General features: G+C 42.0%; 2 protein-coding genes across 5 annotated transcripts in view; one reads left to right on the forward strand and one right to left on the reverse strand.

Annotated features, from left to right (window-relative positions):
* Positions 1-21,557, forward strand: part of SLF1 (SMC5/6 complex localization factor 1) — a 74,871-nt gene that overhangs the window by 48,531 nt on the left and 4,783 nt on the right. For 2 of the 4 annotated variants that reach the window (XM_073344504.1, XM_073344507.1), the window contains 6 exons: positions 9,007-9,152; positions 15,545-15,708; positions 16,312-16,445; positions 18,453-18,545; positions 18,963-19,145; positions 20,699-20,716. In XM_073344504.1, the coding sequence (XP_073200605.1) occupies positions 9,007-9,152; positions 15,545-15,708; positions 16,312-16,445; positions 18,453-18,545; positions 18,963-19,145; positions 20,699-20,716 (738 nt within the window). Of the gene's footprint in view, positions 1-9,006; positions 9,153-15,544; positions 15,709-16,311; positions 16,446-18,452; positions 18,546-18,962; positions 19,146-20,698; positions 21,367-21,557 lie in introns of all 4 variants that reach the window. The other 2 variants (XR_013635789.1, XM_073344506.2) reach the window with 2 other exon arrangements.
* Positions 11,743-13,559, reverse strand: LOC140912060 (myb/SANT-like DNA-binding domain-containing protein 7). Its single transcript, XM_073346213.2, has 2 exons — positions 12,894-13,559; positions 11,743-12,305 (listed from the first exon to the last, which is right to left on the reverse strand). The coding sequence occupies exons 1-2, from the start codon at positions 13,476-13,478 to the stop codon at positions 12,288-12,290; spliced, it is 603 nt and encodes a 200-aa protein (XP_073202314.1). The 5' UTR covers positions 13,479-13,559; the 3' UTR covers positions 11,743-12,287.

The following is a 21,557-nucleotide window of genomic DNA, read 5'->3' on the forward strand; positions in this document are numbered from 1 at the left end:
CTAAGCAGCAGAGGCAGCCATAAGCTGGGAAGCGACCGGTCACCTCCTCACATTCCAAACTAGTCACATTGAATGAAGGTGCTATTGGGTTGTTAGGAATACAGTCCTGTCCTGATAATGCCTATTGCCTCCAGAGAAAGGGAAGTGCCTAGAAGATGTAAAAGGAAACTTAGTTTGATAGCATCCTGTCTGGCAAGAACTCACTTATCAATAGCTGGGATGTGAAATCCTCATTTCTGTGTTTGTTCTATCACTGTAGTCCCCATTTCCCCATTGTTTGTCTGTATAATCTCTGTCTGGTTCTGTGATTGTTTCTGTCTGCTGTATAATCAATTTTGCTGGGTGTAAACTAATTAAGGTGGTGGGATATAATTGGTTACATAATCATGTTACAATATGTTAGGATTGGTTAGTTAAATTTCAGTAAAATGATTGGTTAAGGTATAGCTAAGCAGAACTCAAGTTTTACTATATAGTCTGCAGTCAATCAGGAAGTGATTGGGTGGGTGTGTGGGGGAGAAATGGGAATGGGGGTGGGGAAATTGGAATCATGTTTTGCTAAAGGGGGAAATGAGAACAGGGATACAGGAGTAAGGCTCTGTGGTGTCAGAGCTGGGAAGGGGGACACTAAGGAAGGAAACTGGAATTATGCTTGCTGGAAGTTCACCCCAATAAACATCAAATTGTTTGCACCTTTGGACTTTGGGTATTGTTGCTCTCTGTTCATGTGAGAAGGACCAGGGGAAGTAAGTGGGTGAAGGAGTAAGCCCCCTAACATCCATGACTTTTACTAAAAATACCCCTGACTAAATCTTAGCCTTAGTTATCAGTGACTCAGAAATGGGTAATGCCATTTTTGACGTAGAGTGCTACTCTCCTTCCCCTTTTGCCCACTCATCATCATCATCATCATCATCATCATCATCACTCCCATAACCGCATTGGTCGTTGGGGCACCATCACTGATGAGCAATCAACCAATTGTCTCCACCCCTGATGATTGTGTGTCAATGCTTGAGTATCCGCAAAGTCCATTCCTGTCCACTCTTCTATGTTATCAGTCCATCTCTTCTTCTGTCTACCTCTTCTTCTCTTCCCCTGTACTGTCCCTTGGAGGATGATCTTGGATAGGCCAGATGATCTTGTTACATGGCCTTACTACTTCAGCTTGCGCTTCTTCACGGTCGTCAGGAGGTCTTCTTATGACCCAGCGCATTGGGTGATGATGTTGTGGACCTCTTCATTAGTGACGTGGTCGAAGTAGGAAATGCCCAGGATTTTACCGAAGTATCTCATCTCTACTACCTGTATTTTCTGTTCAAGTTCTGCCATAAGGGTCCGTGGCTCGCACGCATACTGAAAGATGGAGATGACCAATGTGTGCATCAGTTTCAGTTTGGATTCCAGGGAGATATTCTTATTCCTCCAAATTGGCTTTAGCTTTGCCGCTGCTGCTGCTGTTTGCACAGTTCTTGCACGAATTTCTGCCTTGGATCCTTTATCAGTGATGATTGCCCCCAAATACTTGAACTGTTTCACTGGCTCCCGCTCGTGTCCACTGACAGTGATATGTGAGCTGATCCCATCATGTTTGTTTGTCATCAGGTTGGTTTTCTCTGTACTGATTTCCATACCGTATTTTGCGGAGGTTTCATCCAATCATTTCACAAGGTTGGCAAGTTCATCTTCACTGCCTGCCATGCCATCAATGTCATCAGCGAACTGAAGATTTGAGATTGTTCACCCCCAAATGCTGACTGCATATGTGATCTAGGGCATCAGTCATTATGCGCTCCGAGTAGATGTTGAACAGTGTGGGCGAAAGAAGGGAGCCTTGCCAGACTCCAACAGTGGTGCAAAACCACTCTCCTATTGTGCCATTGACAAGAACTGCACTGCTGGCCTTGGCGTACAGTTGTTTAATGGTAAAAATAAGCTTACGACCAACATTGTACTACTTCATGGTTCCCCAGAGAGTTTTGTGCCATACTCTGTCAAGTGCCTTTTTGAAGTCAACAAAGATATGGTGGATGTCCTGCTGATGTTATAAGTACTTCTCACCTAGAACACGAAGGTTGAAAATCAGTTCTGTGGTGGTACTTCCAGTAGGAAAGCCAGCCTGTTGTTCAGCAATGATATTGTCTTCTTGTGGCTTCAATCTGTTCACTATGACTTTCAACATTTTGACACAATTGCAGGTTGCCTTTCTTTGGCAGAGTAATGATTAGTGACTGTGTCCATGTGGAGGGCCACTTATCTGTCTGCCAGATCTTGTTGCAGATCTTGGTGAGTACATCTATTACTATTTCTCCTCCGAATTTCATCAATTTGGCTGGGATGTTGTCAATACCTGTAGCCTTTCCATTCTTGAGTGATTTCACAGCTGTCTCCCCTTCTTTGCGTAGTATTAGAAAGTCCTACTCCTCCTCTATTGAATCTGGGCTGTCTAAGACACTAGAATTTCCATTTGTCTGGTGGTTATATAGATCAGAGCAGTAGTTTGTCCACTATTGATGTCCCTTTCTTCTGTAAGACTATTCCCTTCTTTGTCTTAGATTACGTTAGCTTTGATCCATCTCTCCTTTGTCAGATCTTGTACAACCTGGGAGGCTCGTTTGCTATTTTTATTATTGATACACTCTCTAATTTTAGAACATTGCTTTTCAATCCATATCTCCTTGGCCATTTTCATTCCTTTCTTGATCTTTCTGCCAATCACTCTGTATTTATCAGCTCCCTCAGTGCTGTTCTTGTCTCTCTCTTAAGTTCTCTTCTAATGTCGCACATTTCTAGTATTTCATTTGTGACCCATGGTTTTTGTCTTCTTACGATGTTTTCCCAAGGATGTCCGTTGCTGCCTCATTCATTACAGCATTGAAATTGTTGGTCATTGTTTCTACGTCTTCCTCTAGAGCAAGCAGCGCGGGGCAAATTTTCCACCGATCATCACTTGAAATGACTCTCCAGTGTTTTGGTCTCGGAGTCTTTCTAAATCAAACTTGTTTCTGGTGAATTTTGGCCTGACTATTTTCCTTAGCCACAGGCATAAATTTAGCATCACAAGGTCATGCTCACTTCCAATATCCGCACCGGGGAAACTCCTTGTTTTAGCTCTGTTAATCCCAAAATGAAATCAGTTTTGCATGATGATGTAGTCTATCTGGCTGTGATGTAGACTATAAAGTTTGTGCCATGTTGATTGTCTAGATGCTTAATGACAGGTTTCAGAGGAACAGCCGTGTTAGTCTGTATTCGCAAAAAGAAAAGGAGTACTTGTGGCACCTTAGAGACTAACCAATTTATTTGAGCATGAGCTTTCGTGAGCTACAGCTCACTTCATCAGATGTTTACCGTGGAAACTGCAGCAGACTTTATATACACACAGAAATCATGAAACAATACCTCCTCCCACCCCACTGTCCTGAACCAGATTGTTATAGCTGGCAAACTCCAAACGTCTCAATCCTCTCTCATTCATTACCGCATTACAGAAAGGGCCACAATAATCTCGCCAATCTGCCTGTACAGTATCCACTTTAGCATTCCAACCTCCTTGTACAATCAGGATATCTTTCTTGTGTACCTTATCGATAGTGTCTTGGAGCTGATTGTCATAGTCTGTTGTAGGGACTTAGACTCGTTACCACTGTGATATTAAACAGTACTGCCTTTAGACGGATGTAAATAAGCCTGCTGGACATTGGGCGGCATCCTAATACTGAATTCTTGATATCTTTATGCACAAGAAATTCTACACCATTGACATATTTGTCCTCTCCACTGTATTAGAGTACATGGCCACCTTCTGTTAGTACCTCTCCAAAGTTCTTCCATCTGACCTCAGAGATTCCTAGGAGGTGCCAGGTGTATTGTTCCATTTCGTATGTGAGTTGTTTCAACCTCCCTATTTGTCTCCATGTCCTTACATTCCACGTGGCTATGGTGATGTTATCTCTTCCATGGATCCTCTTTGTTGGGGTAACATCAGAAGTATACTTGTCCCATCTGCCCCGGTGGGAGACAGATGGTACGGTCATTATTAGCCCGGGCTGCGATCAATCCGGTATGGACATCGTTGACTTGCTCATCATATGGTGTGTCTTGGGCAAATTTCTAACTTGGCTAAGCCCATCCCTCTCCCCCTTTTAGTCGCCTCTTACGACATGCAGGAGGAGCAGTGGGCCTATTCTGTCCCCGGACCCACAGGGGAACTTTTGCACACTCAATCCTTCCTAAATAGGCTATAACCATTGATTTTTAACATCCCAGTCATGGTTAATCATCCCATTGGTTTTAGTTATATCAACTAGATCACATTTATGCTCATAAGAGGAATTCAGATTGCTCATTTGTTTGTTATCCAGACTCCTAGTATTGGTGTATAGGCAATTCAAAAAATTTCTTCTCTTCATGTGCTTTGGTTCCTTGATTAATTTTGTTCTCAACATCTCAATATTGTGCTAAGTGCTCTTATCGTCCCTCTTTTTACCCTTCCCTTTTGCTATTTGCTTAATGCCCTCCTGAATACTCTAGCTAGCTTTTCCCAAAAGAGACTGGTCCCCCTTCTACTGAGATGGAAGCCACCAAGCTATACAGCCCCTTCTCCCCATAAAGAGTGGACCAGTGTTCCACAAACCCAAAACCCTCCACCCCTTACCTAGCCAGTAGTTCCGTTATGCATATCAATATTTCTGACCCTACTGGGCCCTGTGTGGAATACACCACACCAGAAGACCAGTGTCATCTTCCTAATCCTGGGCTAGATTCCTTTTTCCACCTCCCAAGGGGGCTTTACCACCAGCTCAATACGTTCCTCTGCCAGCTCTAAACAGATTATTATTCAAGTGCTTGTTCATGTCCATTGCAATGTAGGTGTGTGCTCGCCCCAAGTGCCAGAAAGTTTAAGTTCTTTTAGGGAGCAGAAAGCCATCCACTAGAGCTACGTACCTGGAAAAGTGGGAAAGATTCTTGATCTGGTTGGCGCAGAAAGGTGTCTCATCCACGTGGTCATCAGTGCCTTTCATTCTGGACTACTTGCTACACCTGAATCCGCAAGGGCTATCGGTGTCATTGATTAGAGTCCACCTGTATGCAGTTTTGGTGTGTCACCTGTGGGTGAAGGGCCAATCTGTCTTTGAAAACCAATCTGCAGTTTGTTTCTCAAGGGTTTAACAGAATATGCCTCCAGGTATGTCAATCACTCCCACCCTGGGATCTCAACCTGGTATTGTCGAGACTCATGGGTTCCCCATTCGAGCCATTGGCAACGTGTCTTCTGCTCTACTTGTCCTGGAACGTGGCCTTCCTGGTGGACACAACTTCAGTTAGAAGGGTCTTGTAGATTAGGGTCCTTACATCGGAACCTCCGTACATGGGATTCTTCAAGGACAAGGTCCAGCTGCATCCTCAACCAGCCTTCCTCCTGAAGATGGTTTCACAGTTCCATAGTAACCAGGACATATATTCCTTCTGGTCTTCTATCCAAAACTGCATGCCAAAAACAGGAGTAGGAACTTTACTCACTAGATGTCAGATACACACTGGCCTTCTACACAGGACTAAATCGTTTTGGAAAACTACTCAACTTTTTGTGAATGTTGCAGACTGGATGAAGGGTCTCCCAGTCTCAGCCCAGAGAATCTCATCGTGGATCACTTCCTGTATCCACATATGCTACAGCCTGGCGAAGGTCCCTGCTCCAGTTCTGACCACACGTACTACAAGGGCACAAGCATCTTTAGTTGCATTTGTGGTATATGTCCCTATCAAGGACAACTGTAGATCGGCAACATGGTCTTCGGTCCACACTTTTGCGTCTCACTATGCCATCACTCAGGAGGTTAGAGATGAGGCTGAGTTTGGCAGAGCAGTGCTACAGTCTGCTTGTCAATGAACTCCAGACCTTTCCCCTACATCTGCTTGGAAGTCACCTACATTAGAATTAACATGAGCAAGCACTCAAAGAAAAAGGGTCACTAATCTTCCATAACTGTTCTTCGAGATGTGTTGCTCATGTCTATTCCAAACCCCCTCTTCCTGCCCCTCTGTTAAAGTTAGCTGGCAAGAAGGAACTGAGGAAGTGGCGGATCGGTAGGGCCCTTTATACCATCATTATGAAAGCGTGACTTCAGGGAGCACCAGAGGTGACCTGACTGGTACCACTGAGGGAATACTTTCTGGCAGCAGTGCTCGGAGCAAGCACATACCTACATTGGAATGGACATGAGCAACACATCTCAAAGAACAACAGTTAAGGAAGGTTAGTAACCATTTTATCATGGCTCTGATGAAGAATTTTCAAGCAGAGAACCATCCTGCCCCAGCTCACATATCGTTTTCATCCTCAGATAAAGCTGTAGTTTCCAAGACATCTAAAAGACATGACTACAAGATATTCCAGGACATGTTACATATAATGACTGCCACATTGGAGATTACCGTGGACATAGTCCAGGGGAAAAAAATCACTCAAGCTCTGGAATATCATCCACACTCTGATTCCTGGAAGTCTTGCAATACTCATCATAAGGGACTTTTAGAGCTGTCTAAATTGCTCTGCCAGATGCCTGCCTCCCTGTCATCAACTTTGAAGAGAGGAGACCGGCACTTGAGGTTCTTTCCTAGGTTTTTGAGCAATTTTATACATACTCCATAGTGGGATCATTAATTGTCACTGTGGCTAATGAGAGGTCGAGACGAAGCCAATGAAAGGTGACACCAGAAGAGAAAACTCCCAAAAATTAAATTTGGACAAAAAAATTATTTCACAACAGTCCTCTAAATGAGAATTGCCAACTACCAATACCTGTTGGCAAATTATGATTATGTGAATTGGGTTCTATGGTTAAATTCTCATTTCAGGACAACAGAGAAGAACTTATTCTCTTATTGCTGAAGATCAGCTTCTAGCATGCACATCCCTCCAAGCAGCCCTTGATGCTGTGGATACAGCCTCTAGATCTCTGGTGACTTCAGTTGCTGTGACGAGATCCTTGTGGCTCCACTCTTCAGGAATCCCTAAAGAAGTTCAAGTAAGAATTGAACATCTCCCACCTGAGGAATATGAACTCTTATACTTTCTGAAGGACTCGCATGCCACAACGTGATCTTTAGGGATCTATACTCCTGTACACAGTGAAAGAACTTTGCCTCTGCTGTGATGGAGGCTTGATCTTTTTCGTGTTGTTTTTTTTCCAGACCCTCCACCCAACCCATCCTCATCATTTTTCAAGGACTCCTCTAACAACGATGTGTTACATCAGGATGTGCAGTCACTTCTAAACTTTGGAGCAGTGGAAGAAGTTCCTTAAGAATACCAGGAAAGTGGTTTTACTCATTTTTTTTATTCCCAAAAAGAATAGGTGTCAAAAGTTCTGCTCCAGAGGGGACAAAGTTAGGGATCCAATAAATTTATAGTCACATGATCCCTAGACCTGATGTAAGATGACTCTCCAATTCCATTAATCCTGAGAGTTCTCAGGCAGGACTCTGTTAGAATAATCCTGGAAGCTCCAGCATGACTGAGACAGTTCTGGTACTCAGAACTAAAGAATCTATCCTCCAATACAGTTACTTCCCCAGCCAGAGGCAAAATCACAGAAGCATGATCAAATGGTTCATCTGAATCCATGGTCCCTGCATCCTGAAGTATAGATGCTGGCTGGCTGACAGTGGAAAGATCCTGGATCCGGCCCATAGTGTTTCCACTTTGGATGTACAGCTTTGGATGTAATCCTCTAGAGACGCTGCAGAAAGAGTATGGCAAAATCCTGGAGCTTCACAGACAAGTCTGAGCTGCCTGCAGGCTTCCCAAAAATCTCATAACTGGGAAAAGGCCATTTCCAGAAAGGAAGTAATCCAGGAAAGGCATTTCTGTTCTAAATCTACTTGCCTTCTTCTAATGAAGATCCCTTACACAAAAACTGAGGATACGTTTACATTGCAATAAAAGACCTGTAGCAGCTGGTCCAGGTCGGCCGACTTGGGCTCATGAGGCTTAGGCTGTGGGTTATAAAATTGTAGTGTAGACATTCGAGTTTGGGCTGGAGCTCAGGATCTCAGACCCCATGAAATCAGAGGGTCTCAGAACCCAGGCTCCAGCCCAAGTCTGAGCGTCTACAGGGCAATTTTATAGCCCTGCAACCCAAGCTTCATGAACCCGAGTCAGCTGACCTGGGCTCTGAGAGTCGGTCCTGGGTTTTTTTTTTTAAATCACCGTGTAGACATACCCTCAAAATACTGAACTTAACAGAAAACCTTGTTACTTTAACCAAATACACATTGTATTCAAATGTAGCATTTAATTTATTAATTTGGGGGAGGAGGGAAAGTGTTCTAAATGCCTTCATATGGAATATGAAATTTGTAAAAACAGGTGATAAAAGATTTGGTTATAAACAATGTTGAGCATGTTTGGGGGAGGGGAGTCAGCCTCCATCTCCACCTTTTGTTACAATCATTGGACGTTCTTGATATTGAATACCATTAACATATGTGTCAGCATCATGACAGCATAGCATTCATCCAGGATTTGCTACTGCACCATGTTGCTTTTGTTATATGCCTTCTTGGCTAATGTTTCATACTCTTTTTTTTTTTTTTTTTTTTTTTTTTAATATGGATGGTATTATATTGTCCCATCTGAAATTTTGAAGATTATCACTAGTGTAACTTCCTTGAATAAATACTTTCCTTTTCAAAAATCTTAGCATAACAGTTATGCAGATTGTATCAGAGATAGTCTTTTATTTAAAAATGATTGATTTAATATTTTAAGCAGATTCACTTTTTAAAACCTGATGAGCGGTGTCACAAAAACTATGCTTGTTAGCTACTGGATTATATGTTGTTTGTAAATTGGCAGTTTTAATCATTTAATTTATGAATTAGCAGTAGTAAGGAAAGAAATCCAGCAGGGGCATGAACTATGATTTTGCCGCCTTTGATATGGCTCATGTATCTATCTTTTATTTATTTGTCTGTCTGTTTAATTTTTCCCCAACCTAGACTTTTCAACACAGGAATTAAAAATGTTCATTTGTTCCATACCATCTCTCTGGCTTCAAATGTTTGTTGCAGAGGCAGTCTTTAAAAATTTATGTTTACGGAGGAACATTACTATTTCTGCCAAACCTCTTTCTCTTCACAAAATAGTAAGTAGCATTTGTACTGTTTGATACTGAACTACATTTTGGAATGTAATATGACTAACCGACTAATGAGATGGAATTCTGGAAACCAATAATTTTTACTTATTTGCCTTCTCCTTGTCCTACACCACAGTTAGAGATGATATGCATTGCCTGTGTCGCATTCCGTCCTTGGAGAATCCAAAGCGTTTAAATGAAAAATAATATTAGGTTTGGGTTTATCCTGGCACAGATATGAGATCATAGTTCAAATATGGATATGATTTTTTTCTTACGAAGCAATTCTTAGTGACAACTGTCTTGTTAAGGTGGCAGCCTACACCAACAGATAAAGTGAAAAACATTAAAAATAATCCTTTTTCATTGCAATATTAAATTCCAGGTGTAGGAATATGCCCAATTTTGTGTGATAAAGTAAATACTGAAAAAAGGCAATTCTATCCACTATATTATTCCCAAACACAACTTTGTTTCATGATTCGGAACAGCAGTCGTACTGTACCATCTTCTGCCAGTGAGGCAAGAGATGAGGATTGCTAGCAGTCGTATTGTACCATCTTATGCCAGGCAGGCAAGAGATGAAGATGGCTAGCAGTCGTACTGTACCATCTTCTGCCGAGCAGCCATGAGATGTGGATGGCATGCAGTCCTTCTGCACCGTCTGCTGCCAGCCAAAGATGTAAAAGATAGATGGAGTGGGTCAGAACAAGAAATAGACCAGATTTGTTTTGTACTCATTTGCCTCCTCCCCTGTCTAGATCACACTGCAGTCACTCACAGAGAAGGTGCAGCGAGGTAAATCTAGCCATGTATCAATCAGAGGCCAGGCTAACCTCCTTGTTCCAATAACAACGATAACTTAGGTGCACCATTTCTTATTGGAACCCTCCGTGCAGTCCTGCCTGAAATACTCCTTGATGTACAGGCACACCCTTTGTTGATTTTAGCTCCCTGAAGCCAACCCTGTAAGCCGTGTCGTCAGTCGCCCCTCCCTCCGTCAGAACAACGGCAGACAATCATTCCGCGCCTTTTTTCTGTGCGGACGCCATACCAAGGCAAGCATGGAGGCCGCTGAGCTCATTTTGGCAATTAGGAGCACATTAACCACCACACGCGTTATCCAGCAGTATATGCAGCACCAGAACATGGCAATGCGATACCGGGCGAGGAGGCGACGTCAGCGCGGTCCCGTGAGTGATCAGGACATGGACACAGATTTCTCTGAAAGCATGGGCCATGACAATGCATGCATCATGGTGCTAATGGGGCAGGTTCATGCTGTGGAACGCCGGTTCTGGGCTCGGGAAACAAGCACAGACTGGTGGGACCGCATAGTGTTGCAGGTCTGGGACGATTCCCAGTGGCTGCGAAACTTTCGCATGCGTAGGGGCACTTTCATGGAACTTTGTGACTTGCTTTCCCCTGCCCTGAAGCGCATGAATACCAAGATGAGAGCAGCCCTCACAGTTGAGAAGCGAGTGGCGATAGCCCTGTGGAAACTTGCAACGCCAGACAGCTACCGGTCAGTTGGGAATCAATTTGGAGTGGGCAAGTCTACTGTGGGGGCTGCTGTGATGCAAGTAGCCCACGCAATCAAAGATCTGCTGATATCAAGGGTAGTGACCCTGGGAAATGTGCAGGTCATAGTGGATGGCTTTGCTGCAATGGGATTCCCTAACTGTGGTGGGGCTATAGACGGAACCCATATCCCTATCTAGGCACCGGAGCACCAAGCCGCCGAGTACATAAACCACAAGGGGTACTTTTCGATAGTGCTGCAAGCTCTGGTGGATCACAAGGGACGTTTCACCAACATCAACGTGGGATGGCCGGGAAAGGTGCATGATGCTCGCTCGCATCTTCAGGAACTCTGGTCTGTTTCAAAAGCTGCAGGAAGGGACTTTCTTCCCAGACCAGAAAATAACTGTTGGGGATGTTGAAATGCCTATATGTATCCTTGGGGACCCAGCCTACCCCTTAATGCCATGGCTCATGAAGCCGTACACAGGCAGCCTGGACAGTAGTCAGGAGCTGTTCAACTACAGGCTGAGCAAGTGCAGAATGGTGGTAGAATGTGCATTTGGACGTTTAAAGGCGCGCTGGCGCAGTTTACTGACTCGCTTAGACCTCAGCGAAACCAATATTCCCACTGTTATTACTGCTTGCTGTGTGCTCCACAATATCTGTGAGACTAAGGGGGAGACGTTTATGGCGGGGTGGGAGGTTGAGGCAAATCGCCTAGCTGCTGGTTACGCGCAGCCAGACACCAGGGCGGTTAGAGGAGCACAGGAGGGCGCGGTACGCATCAGAGAAGCTTTGAAAACCAGTTTCATGACTGGCCAGGCTACGGTGTGAAAGTTTCTCCTTCTCCTTGATGAAACCCACCGCCCCTTGGTTCACTCTACTTCCCTGTAAGCTAACCACCCTCCCCTCCTCCCTTTAATCATTGCTTGCAGAGGCAATAAAGTCATTGCTGCTTCACAGTCATGCATTCGTTATTCATTCATCACACAGATAGGGAGATGACTACCAAGGTATCCCAGGAGGGGTGGTGGAGGAGGGAAGGAAAATGCCACACAGCACTTTAAGCACAGCACTTTAAAAGTTTACAACTTTAAAATTTATTGAATGACAGCCTTCTTTTTTTTGGGCAATCCTCTGTGGTGGAGTGGCTGGTTGGCCGGAGGCCCCCCCACTGCGTTCTTGGGCGTCTGGGTGTGGAGGCTATGGAACTTGGGGAGGAGGGCAGTTGGTTACAGAGGGGCAGCAGTGGCAGTCTGTGCTCCAGCTGCCTTTGCTGCAGCTCAACCATACACTGGAGCATACTGGTTTGGTCCTGCAGCAGCCTCAGCATTGAATCCTGCCTCCTCTCATCACGCTGCCGCCACATTTGAGCTTCAGCCCTCTCTTCAGCCTGCCACTTACTCTCTTCAGCCCGCCACTTACTCTCTTCAGCCCTCCACCTCTCCTCCCGGTCATTTTGTGCTTTCCTGCACTCTGACATTATTTGCCTCCACGCATTCGTCTGTGCTCTGTCAGTGTGGGAGGACAGCATGAGCTCGGAGAACATTTCATCGCGAGTGCGTTTTTTTTTCTTTCTAAGCTTCACTAGCCTCTGGGAAGGAGAAGATCCTGTGATCATTGAAACACATGCAGCTGGTGGAGAAAAAAAAAGGGACAGCGGTATTTAAAAAGACACATTTTATAAAACAGTCGCTACACTCTTTCAGGGTAAACCTTGCTGTTAACATTACATACATAACACATGTGCTTTCGTTACAAGGTCGCATCTTGCCTCCTCCCACCGCGTGACTACCCCCTCAACCTTCCCCCCTCCCTGTGGCTAACAGCGGGGAACATTTCTGTTTAGCCACAGGCAAACAGCCCAGCAGGAATGGGCTCCTCTGAGTGTCCCCTGAAGAAAAGCACTCTATTTCAACCAGGTGACCATGAATTATATCTCACTCTCCTGAGGATAACACAGAGAGATAAAGAACGGATTTTGGTTGAATGCCAGTAAACATACACTGCAATGCTTTGTTCTACAGTGATTCCCGAGTACGTGTTACTGGCCTGGAGTGGTAAAGTGTCCTACCATGAAGGACGAAATAAGGCTGCCCTCCCCAGAAACCTTTTGCAAAGGCTTTAGGACTACATCTAGGAGAACCACAAATGCCAGGGCAAAGTAATCCTTTCACATGCTTGCTTTTAAACCATGTATAGCATTTTAAAAGGTACACTCACCAGAGGTCCCTTCTCCGCCTGCTGGGTCCAGGAGGCAGCCTTGGTTGTGGGTTCGGGGGGTACTGGCTCCAGGTCTAGGGTGAGAAACAGTTCCTGGCTGTCGGGAAAACCGGTTTCTCCGCTTGCTTGCTGTGAGCTATCTACAACCTCCTCCTCATCATCATTTTCTTCGTCCCCAAAACCTACTTCCGTATTGCCTCCATCTCCATTGAAGGAGTCAAACAACACGGCTGGGGTAGTGGTGGCTGAACCCCCTAAAATGGCATGCAGCTCATCATAGAAGCGGCATGTTTGGGGCTCTGACCCAGAGCGGCTGTTCGCCCCTCTGGTTTTCTGGTAGGCTTGCCTCAGCTCCTTCAGTTTCACGCGGCACTGCTTCGGGTCCCTGTTATGGCCTCTGTCCTTCATGCCCTGGGAGATTTTGACAAAGGTTTTGGCATTTCGAAAACTGGAACGGAGTTCTGATAGCATGGATTCCTCTCCCCAAACAGCGATCAGATCCCGTACCTCCCGTTCGGTCCATGCTGGAGCTCTTTTGCGATTCTGGGACTCCATCATGGTCACCTGTGCTGATGAGCTCTGCATGGTCACCTGCAGCTTGCCACGCTGGCCAAACAGGAAATGAGATTCAAAAGTTCGCGGTTCTTTTCCTGTCTACCTGGCCAGTGCATCTGAGTTGAGAGTGCTGTCCAGAGCGGTCAGAATGGAGCACTCTGGGATAGCTCCCGGAGGCCAATACCATCGAATTGTGTCCACAGTACCCCAAATTCGAGCCAGCAACGTCGATTTAAGCGCTAATCCACTTGTCAGGGGTGGAGTAAGGAAATCGATTTTAAGAGCCCTTTAAGTCGAAATAAAGGGCTTCATTGTGTGGACGGGTGCAGGTTTAAATCGATTTAACGCTGCTAAATTCGACCTAAAGTCCTAGTGTAGACCAGGGCTTAATATCCAATCTAAACCTCCCCCACTGCAACTTGACACTATTACTCCTTGTTCTATCATCTGGTACCACTGAGAACAGTCTAGATCCATCCTCTTTGGAACCCCCTTTCAGGTAATTGAAAGCAGCTATCAAATCCCCCCCCTCATTCTTCTCTTCTGCAGACTAAATAATCCCAGTTCCCTCAGTCTCTCCTCATAAATCATGTGCTCCAGCCCCCATTTTTGTTGCCCTCCGCTGGACGTTTTCCAATTTTTCCATATCCTTCTTGTAGCGTGGGGCCCAAAACTGGACACAGTACTCCAGATGAGGCCTCACCAATGCCAAATAGAGGGGAACGATCACGTTCCTCAATCTGCTGGCAATGCTCCTACTTATACAGCCCCAAATGCCGTTAGCCTTCTTGGCAACAAGGGCACACTGACTCATATCCAGTTTCTTGTCCACTGGAACCCCTAGATCCTTTTCTGCAGAACTGCTGCCTAGCCACTCAGTCCCTAGTGTGTAGCAGTGCATGGGATTCTTCCGTCCTAAGTGCAGGTCTCTGCACTTGTCCTTGCCGAACCTCATCAGATTTCTTTTGACCCAATCCTCTAATTTGTCTAGGTCCCTCCCCCCCCGCTCTCCTGTTGGTAATAGCTCATCTTAAGCGATCACTCTCCTTACAGTGTGTATAACACCCATTTTTTCATGTTCTGTGTATATATAAATCTCCACACTGTATTTTCCACTGAATGCACCCGATGAAGTGAGCTGTAGCTCACGAAAGCTTATGCTCAAATAAATTGGTTAGTCTCTAAGGTGCCACTAGTACTTTTTCTTTTTGCGAATACAGACTAACACGGCTGCTACTCTGAAACCTACCCTCCAGTGTATCTACCACTCCTCCCAGTTTAGTATCATCTGCAAACTTGCTGAGGGTGCAATCCACGCCATCCTCCAGATCATTAATGAAGATATTGAACAAAACCAGCCCCGGGACCAATCCTTGGAGCACTCCGCTTGATACCGGCTGCCAACTAGACATGGAGCCATTGATCACTGCCCATTGAGCCCGACAATCTAGCCAGCTTTCTGTCCATCTTCTATACAGAACAGTTGCCTTCAGATATAGAAGAATTCAAGATAGATTGGAACTTTTTTATGCATTGTTCACCGTAAATAGTCTTTAAACAGAGCACTGGGGAAAGACATATGTAAGCTGACAAAACAAGCTAAGAAATGAACACACAAGCTAGCTTTACCATGTGTAATCAACACATACACAAAGAAAACTCTACTAATGTTTATATAACATAGTCAGCATTATTAAGTCTTCATATGACAATTGCACAGTAAAGTAAATGGAAACATTTTTTCAGTGAATAAGGCAAATTCTCATTCCTTTTGCAAATTTTTCTTGGTCTCATGGAGATTTCCCCCTCTTCCACAGGGTGGTATTAATTTCTGGCCTAATTTTGCCACCTGAACTCCTGTTGAGTAGTATCTTGTTACCTAAGTAGTCCCACCTTAGCAGTATAAACATTCTTAAACTTTTTTAAAGTAATGGGTGTAGTGATGTGATTGTGGTTGGAGACGGTCTTAAGTAGAGTAAATGCAGCAAAAGATGGAGGGAAAATGAATTGTAATTTCTAATGACCAGTTAAGCAGTACTACTTTTTCCCTAAACACAGTCATAAAAATTGTAACAAACATATTATTTTTGCAATAGGTTTGTTCCTATTTGCCTGCTTTAGGAGAAGTAGGTATGCATGAGACTGGGAAAGTGCAGAAAGTGAAGAAAATAAGGCAGTGGCCTTGCCCTGAGTCTCAAAGGGCATTACTGATGCTAAATGGTGATAAGCAGAACCAAGCCAAACTGCTGCCTGATCTACCGTAAGTAATACCTATAACATCACCAGTTTTATTCTGCTTTGGGGGACAGCTTCTGACCTGACACATTTCTTGAACTTTATGTGACCTGTGTTGTTGTCTGCAAATTACTGTGACTGGCAGAAAGCTCCATTTTAAACTTGTAACACATCTGGGTAGGTTTTTTTCCCTCTCTCGGTTTATATGTATATTGATGCACGTTCATTTCCCTAGGGAAGCATTTTACATTAATAATGGAAATATGTAAGTATTCACAGAATTATTTTTTTTAAGTCTGATCCCCATATAATTACTGCTTTAAACAAGTATGTACTTTGCCAAATGTTTTTAAAATGCAATTAAGATTAAGTATCAGAGGGGTAGCCGTGTTAGTCTGTATCCACGAAAGCTTATGCCCAAATAAATCTGTTAGTCTTTAAGGTGCCGCCGGACTCTTCGTTGTTTTTAATTAAGATTAAATTTCAGACTCTCTAACTTGGAAACACACATTATATGTATGGAGTATATACATGCTGTAATAACATTAAATATGTACATATGTTCAATAATTTTCCAAACAGATTAGTTTAATAAAAATATACTTGTCATTGCTTGATTTCCTTTTAGTGAACTGATCTTCAATAAATTCCCTCCATTATCAAAGAAGTTAAGGATGAAAGCAGAAGTTGAGGTGTCAAACACCAAAGAGAATCGCCACCCTTTGGATGAAGAGATGCACTTTTATAAGACTAATATTAAAGGTATTCTGTATATCTAATTTATGCTAAAAATTTCATATGGTTACAGTCAGTACTTCCAGGTTTGATATACTTGCCCTGATGAATGCTGAGCTAAAGTGATGTCCCAAGCCCAAGAAATACTTCCTTGTGTATCATATTTGTTGTTTTCAACATTTTGAGAGAGAAATCATTTTATACATGGTGAAATAAAGCTGCTTACTCTATTCCCCTCCGCCCTCCCCCCCCCCCCCCCCCAAAAAAAAAATTAGAGTGTATAGCTTGTGTGAGCTCATTCCAGTCTTGCCCGTCTTACTTTGCTAATCCACCTCAACCTGTACTTGGTAGGATCAACGTCTTCTGATTTGAAAGTATAATTCAGTCTTCATCTCTTTCAGTCCTAGACATTTTGTGAACAAAGACTGAGAAGTATGCTATGTTGCATAGCTGTGTTAAGCATATGGACGGTTTTCTTCCAGGCATTGAGCCCAGACTATGAAATGCATTTGGCTTTTAGTCTTAACTATACTGGAACCCAAGTACCTTAGAAGGAAATAGCCCTGCAGTAATTCACTCAGGCCTCACTTACTATACAAATTTAATAAAATGCACTTTACACAAGTCTATACCTGGCCAGAATCACTTGCTGGAACTGGGTGGTTTTTTTTGTTTTGTTTTTTTGTTTTTTAATCTGAGCCTTACCAATCGTGTTTCTAATACAAATATATCTATCATGTAGACACTCAAGGGAGAACTGAAGTAAAATTGGCAGAAAAAAAAAAGCCCTCATCATTTAAGATTTTATATTCAGTAGTGTATGTCTCAAACAATGGACAAAAAATTCACCCCATTTTGGGGTTTAAAAAAAAAAAAATTTCCTCAGTAACAGAGCCAGGCCATGCATTTTAAAAATTGGTGCCCTTTCCCTTTACTGCTTCTGTAAGTAAAATTAATGTGAATGATTGCATGCGGTCTTTATAAAGGCAAAATGAACTAGAAGAATAGGGCAGAAAATGGTCAACCCTTCATCTTCTCCATCTCTCTACCAAAATCTCAAGTAGCATCTCAATAAAAATAAAAATTCTACTGAAAAGAACTAGTAGGGAACTGACAGTTGTACTTTAATGTGTGCATTAAATATTGTAAAAATACACTGTTTTGGCACTATTGTATAGATTGAGAAAATTAGTCTGATATATATTTCATTTCTAACCTGTTTGCTGTTGCATCTTCAGTCAGCTTGCATCAAGATTTTGATCTGGCTTTTTGTTCAGATATAATCACTTATTGAAAACAAATTTATACATACAGTAGGCCTGAAGTTCTTACCATGTATTCATTAACTGTGTCTTTACTTATACATAGCAGTTCAGTCTCTTGCTATTCAGTTTGTCACCTTTGTTTCAGCTTTAAATGGTACCTTGCCTCTGTGGACGATTTTTTTTTCCCTTGTGGGTTTTTTTTTTTTTTTAAATGACTCTCTCTCTCTCTCTGCGCTATGGTAGCCAAGTCAGACAGCCTATTGAGAAACAGCAAACCATCTGTTAAAGGATTTGAAATTCTGAATTATACTTGAATGTGTAGAGGCACTCGTGCTTAGCCAGAAACATTCATTTGAATTAAGCTATAAATGCTGTGTAAAAAGAATCATACATTTAACGTAGGTTCATGAATAAATTTAAGGGACGGCAACTGCACGCTAAACTTTTATTGCTTGAAAACCCAGTATTTTTGGTGTTCTGTGATCATTCAGTGCTTTTATAGTGTGATTGAAGCTTTAAACCTTGAATTGGGGGGGTGATAATTCCACTGTTAAACCTTTTGCAGTGCAATTTCATTGCTGGATCTGTGACGGAACAGAAGCTCTGTGGGTTTAAAAAAAAATTTTTTTTTTTAAAGATGTTTAAACAGGACAAAGGAAAATCTTACTCATTATTGAATTTTCTGGCATGCAGCCAGATCTCCTAGTTGATTATTTCTTTAGTTGCTATCTTGCCTAGTGTAGTATAATCTATTATTTTTTTATGGTAGGAGAGACAGCCCTGCATATAGCTTGCATAAGAAACAAAGTGGAGAGACTGATTCAGCTTCTCCCTTTTCCTGGAACAGACATTAATGTTAAAGGTAAGCATGTTGATTTTCTGTACTGAACCAACATATTAAACCAACCAAATAATTTTAGTATTTTCATTTTGAAATACAAAGTTCACCTTTTAGAAATACTTAAAAGAAAATCCTAATTGTTTTAATAATATGGAGTCATGACTTAAAGCACAGGTTTTATGAACAGCTAGCCTGTAACTAAAGTCCAACCATGTTTTATATTAAGTCATAGGTGAAGTCTTAAAAATTTTCTATGTGTTTTTGAATGAATTTCTTTTTATTATTTTAAAATGGGATTAATCTTCAAACGTTAAAAGGTAAGTGTGGTGCTAGTTAGCAGAAAGAAAGTAGTGCTGTTTAATGAATCAGAATTATAATATTATGAACAGTTTACTACTACTTTTGCTCTTTTAAAACTTCCCTTGATTTATAATTCAGACTATGCTGGCTGGACGCCTTTGCATGAAGCCTGTAACCATGGTAGCACAGTGTGTGTCCGTGAAATTTTGCAGCGTTGTCCAGAGGTAGACCTGCTCAGTCAAGTGGACGGGGTGACTCCTTTGCATGATGCACTGTCAAACGGACATGTAGAAATTGGCAAACTGCTACTTCAGCATGGGGGTGAGTGCATTTATGCTAAACTGGTTTTAAGAAAGTGTCCAGTGTTAAATGAGTCCATATGAAGTTCATAGCATCCTTCTTTGCTGATGGTTAAAATGCAATACTATTTTAAAAGAAATGTTTAAAATAAACTTTAAAAGCTGGTTTGGTCACTATAGATAAAATCCTTATGATTTTTTCACTTATTCAGATTCTCATAAATATGTGAAATATAATATATCCTTGACTTGTAAATTCTTTTCAGGGTTTGAGTGGTTTGATTTTTTTTCTTTGTTTAAAATGTTTTATACTCCCATGATGAGTTAGAGAGTTATATTCTGAAAGATTTTAGAGAGTGAACATAAAGATTACCCAGTTACCAAGCAAATCTACAGAATTTTTTTATTGTTTTAATCAATATTGCAAGGATTTCTATAGAGATTTGCTAGTCTAGTTTTCTAGGTCGTGTTTATAAATTTAAATGAAAACTTGCTCAGTATTTATGAAAATGGTTATCTTTAAAAAATACGGTTTGCTGACAAACTAGCTGAAGAAAGGGCATTTTGTAGTTGTCATAACTGCTGTTTGGGGAGAGGGGTACCAATAGGAGGGAGACCATAGTTTAACATGCATACATTGCTCCCAATACAATTTACAATGCATGCTTTTAATAATTTTTTTCTTTAGTGACAGGATTCTTAGATCATGTCTTGATAAATGCTATACCAGCTGAATTAACTTACTGTGTTCATGAACAAAGCTCATGTAAAAAATTGACTGTTTAAAAAAGACAGTTAATGTCTCATCTGCTAAAACAAAGATTTATGTTGCTTGTACTGTTCACACCTACTTTGTGTCAATCTAATCTCTATGTATTATATCCCATGTCCAAATCTTTGTGATAGTGATCATTCTGCACATAACCACATAAGGCAAAAGAATGCACTGTATTTAGATGACTTATAACTTAATTCAGCTAGAGACAAAATTATGTTTGGTTTTTGGAATTATAAGACTTCTGTATTTACAGTCTTCTCCTGCCCCCTAAAGGCTACTTCTGTGTCTGTTGGGCAGACATCATCTCTTAATCAATACATTCTTCTGCTGTTCTACCTCGGTATGTTTGATGAGCTTCAATGCTGTGGCTCCCAGGTGTTTTATTTGTCTACTCACCCATGTATCTGACATGCCAAGCCAATACCTGGCCTCCCTTCAACTGGTCTAAGTGATACAAGAGCCAATATTATAGTAAGCCCAACTCTTCAATAGAAAATGGCATTGCACTGACAGATGTGCATTTTTCCTGAGCCTTTGTGAAGAATAGGCAGTGGATGATCCTCTTGTCCTCGGGGAGATCTACTTGCACTTGCATTCATCAAGGTTTTCTGGCAACTGTACAGACTCCATGCAGCCTTATCTTTGCCTTTGTCAGATTCTAGGTTTTGGCCTGTCAACCAGTTTGACACCATGGTTGTGGGAACTGCATTACACATTCATCTTAGATTCACTAAGGCTTGGTAGCTGTAATTTGGAGCATTTCTGCATTAACTTTCATTTTCTCTTTCTCTCTCTAGTATTCAGATTTTTACAAGGTATTCTCTTTTTCTTCAAAAAGGCTTCACTTTGCAAAAGTTATTGTAGCTACTTTACATAATCAGTGTTAGGTTAAAACAGTATTATAGTTAAAGCAGCATTAAGTAATTTAAAATACTCTAGCTATTGTTGCTAGATTTAGTGTTATGTACATGGTACAATAACCTTCTATTAGAGTTTAAACTGCAATTTACCTTATCGAAAGATGGCTAATAGACACATTATGTTAAAGAAACGATGCCATTTTATAGCAACCCAAATTTGCAACTTAAATAAGCAGTCTTGAAAACACCATGTGTTGTGCATTAACATATTTCTGGTGTGACCATTTAATTTACTTGTGATCAATACATTTGTAAAGTGTTACAAATTTGACAAACTATTTTAGTAATACATTTAGGGATTATTAAAAGGAAGAATCTGACACAGTCTGAAGAGCTAACATGTTGCCTGTTGAAAGTTAATTGAACACAGTTTAATACAATACCTAGCCTCTGTATTGCAGAGATTGCTAAAAACAGGTATTGTAACTTAGTATTTAGTAGCTGAGAGGGACCTGGATTCTCATCTTGCCAGCTGACTTGGTGCATGACCTGGGGAAAAGTTACTTGACCAGCTTGTGCTTTAGCCAGCCCAGCAATAACATAAGGTAAAATCTGGACTTTGCTAATTAATGCTGTATTTGGGCCCAGCTTCTGCAAGAGTATATCAAATAACTGATCACTAGAAATTCTTAATGAAACTGACCACACTGCACCTTAAATCAGCGGAGTGCGGGGAAGGGACATTGTCTGGCTTGCTGGGGAAAGGGGTATATCAATTTAAGGATTGGGACGAGAG

This window comes from Lepidochelys kempii, chromosome 5, assembly GCF_965140285.1.
Source record: "Lepidochelys kempii isolate rLepKem1 chromosome 5, rLepKem1.hap1, whole genome shotgun sequence".
Lineage (NCBI taxonomy): Eukaryota > Metazoa > Chordata > Testudines > Cheloniidae > Lepidochelys > Lepidochelys kempii.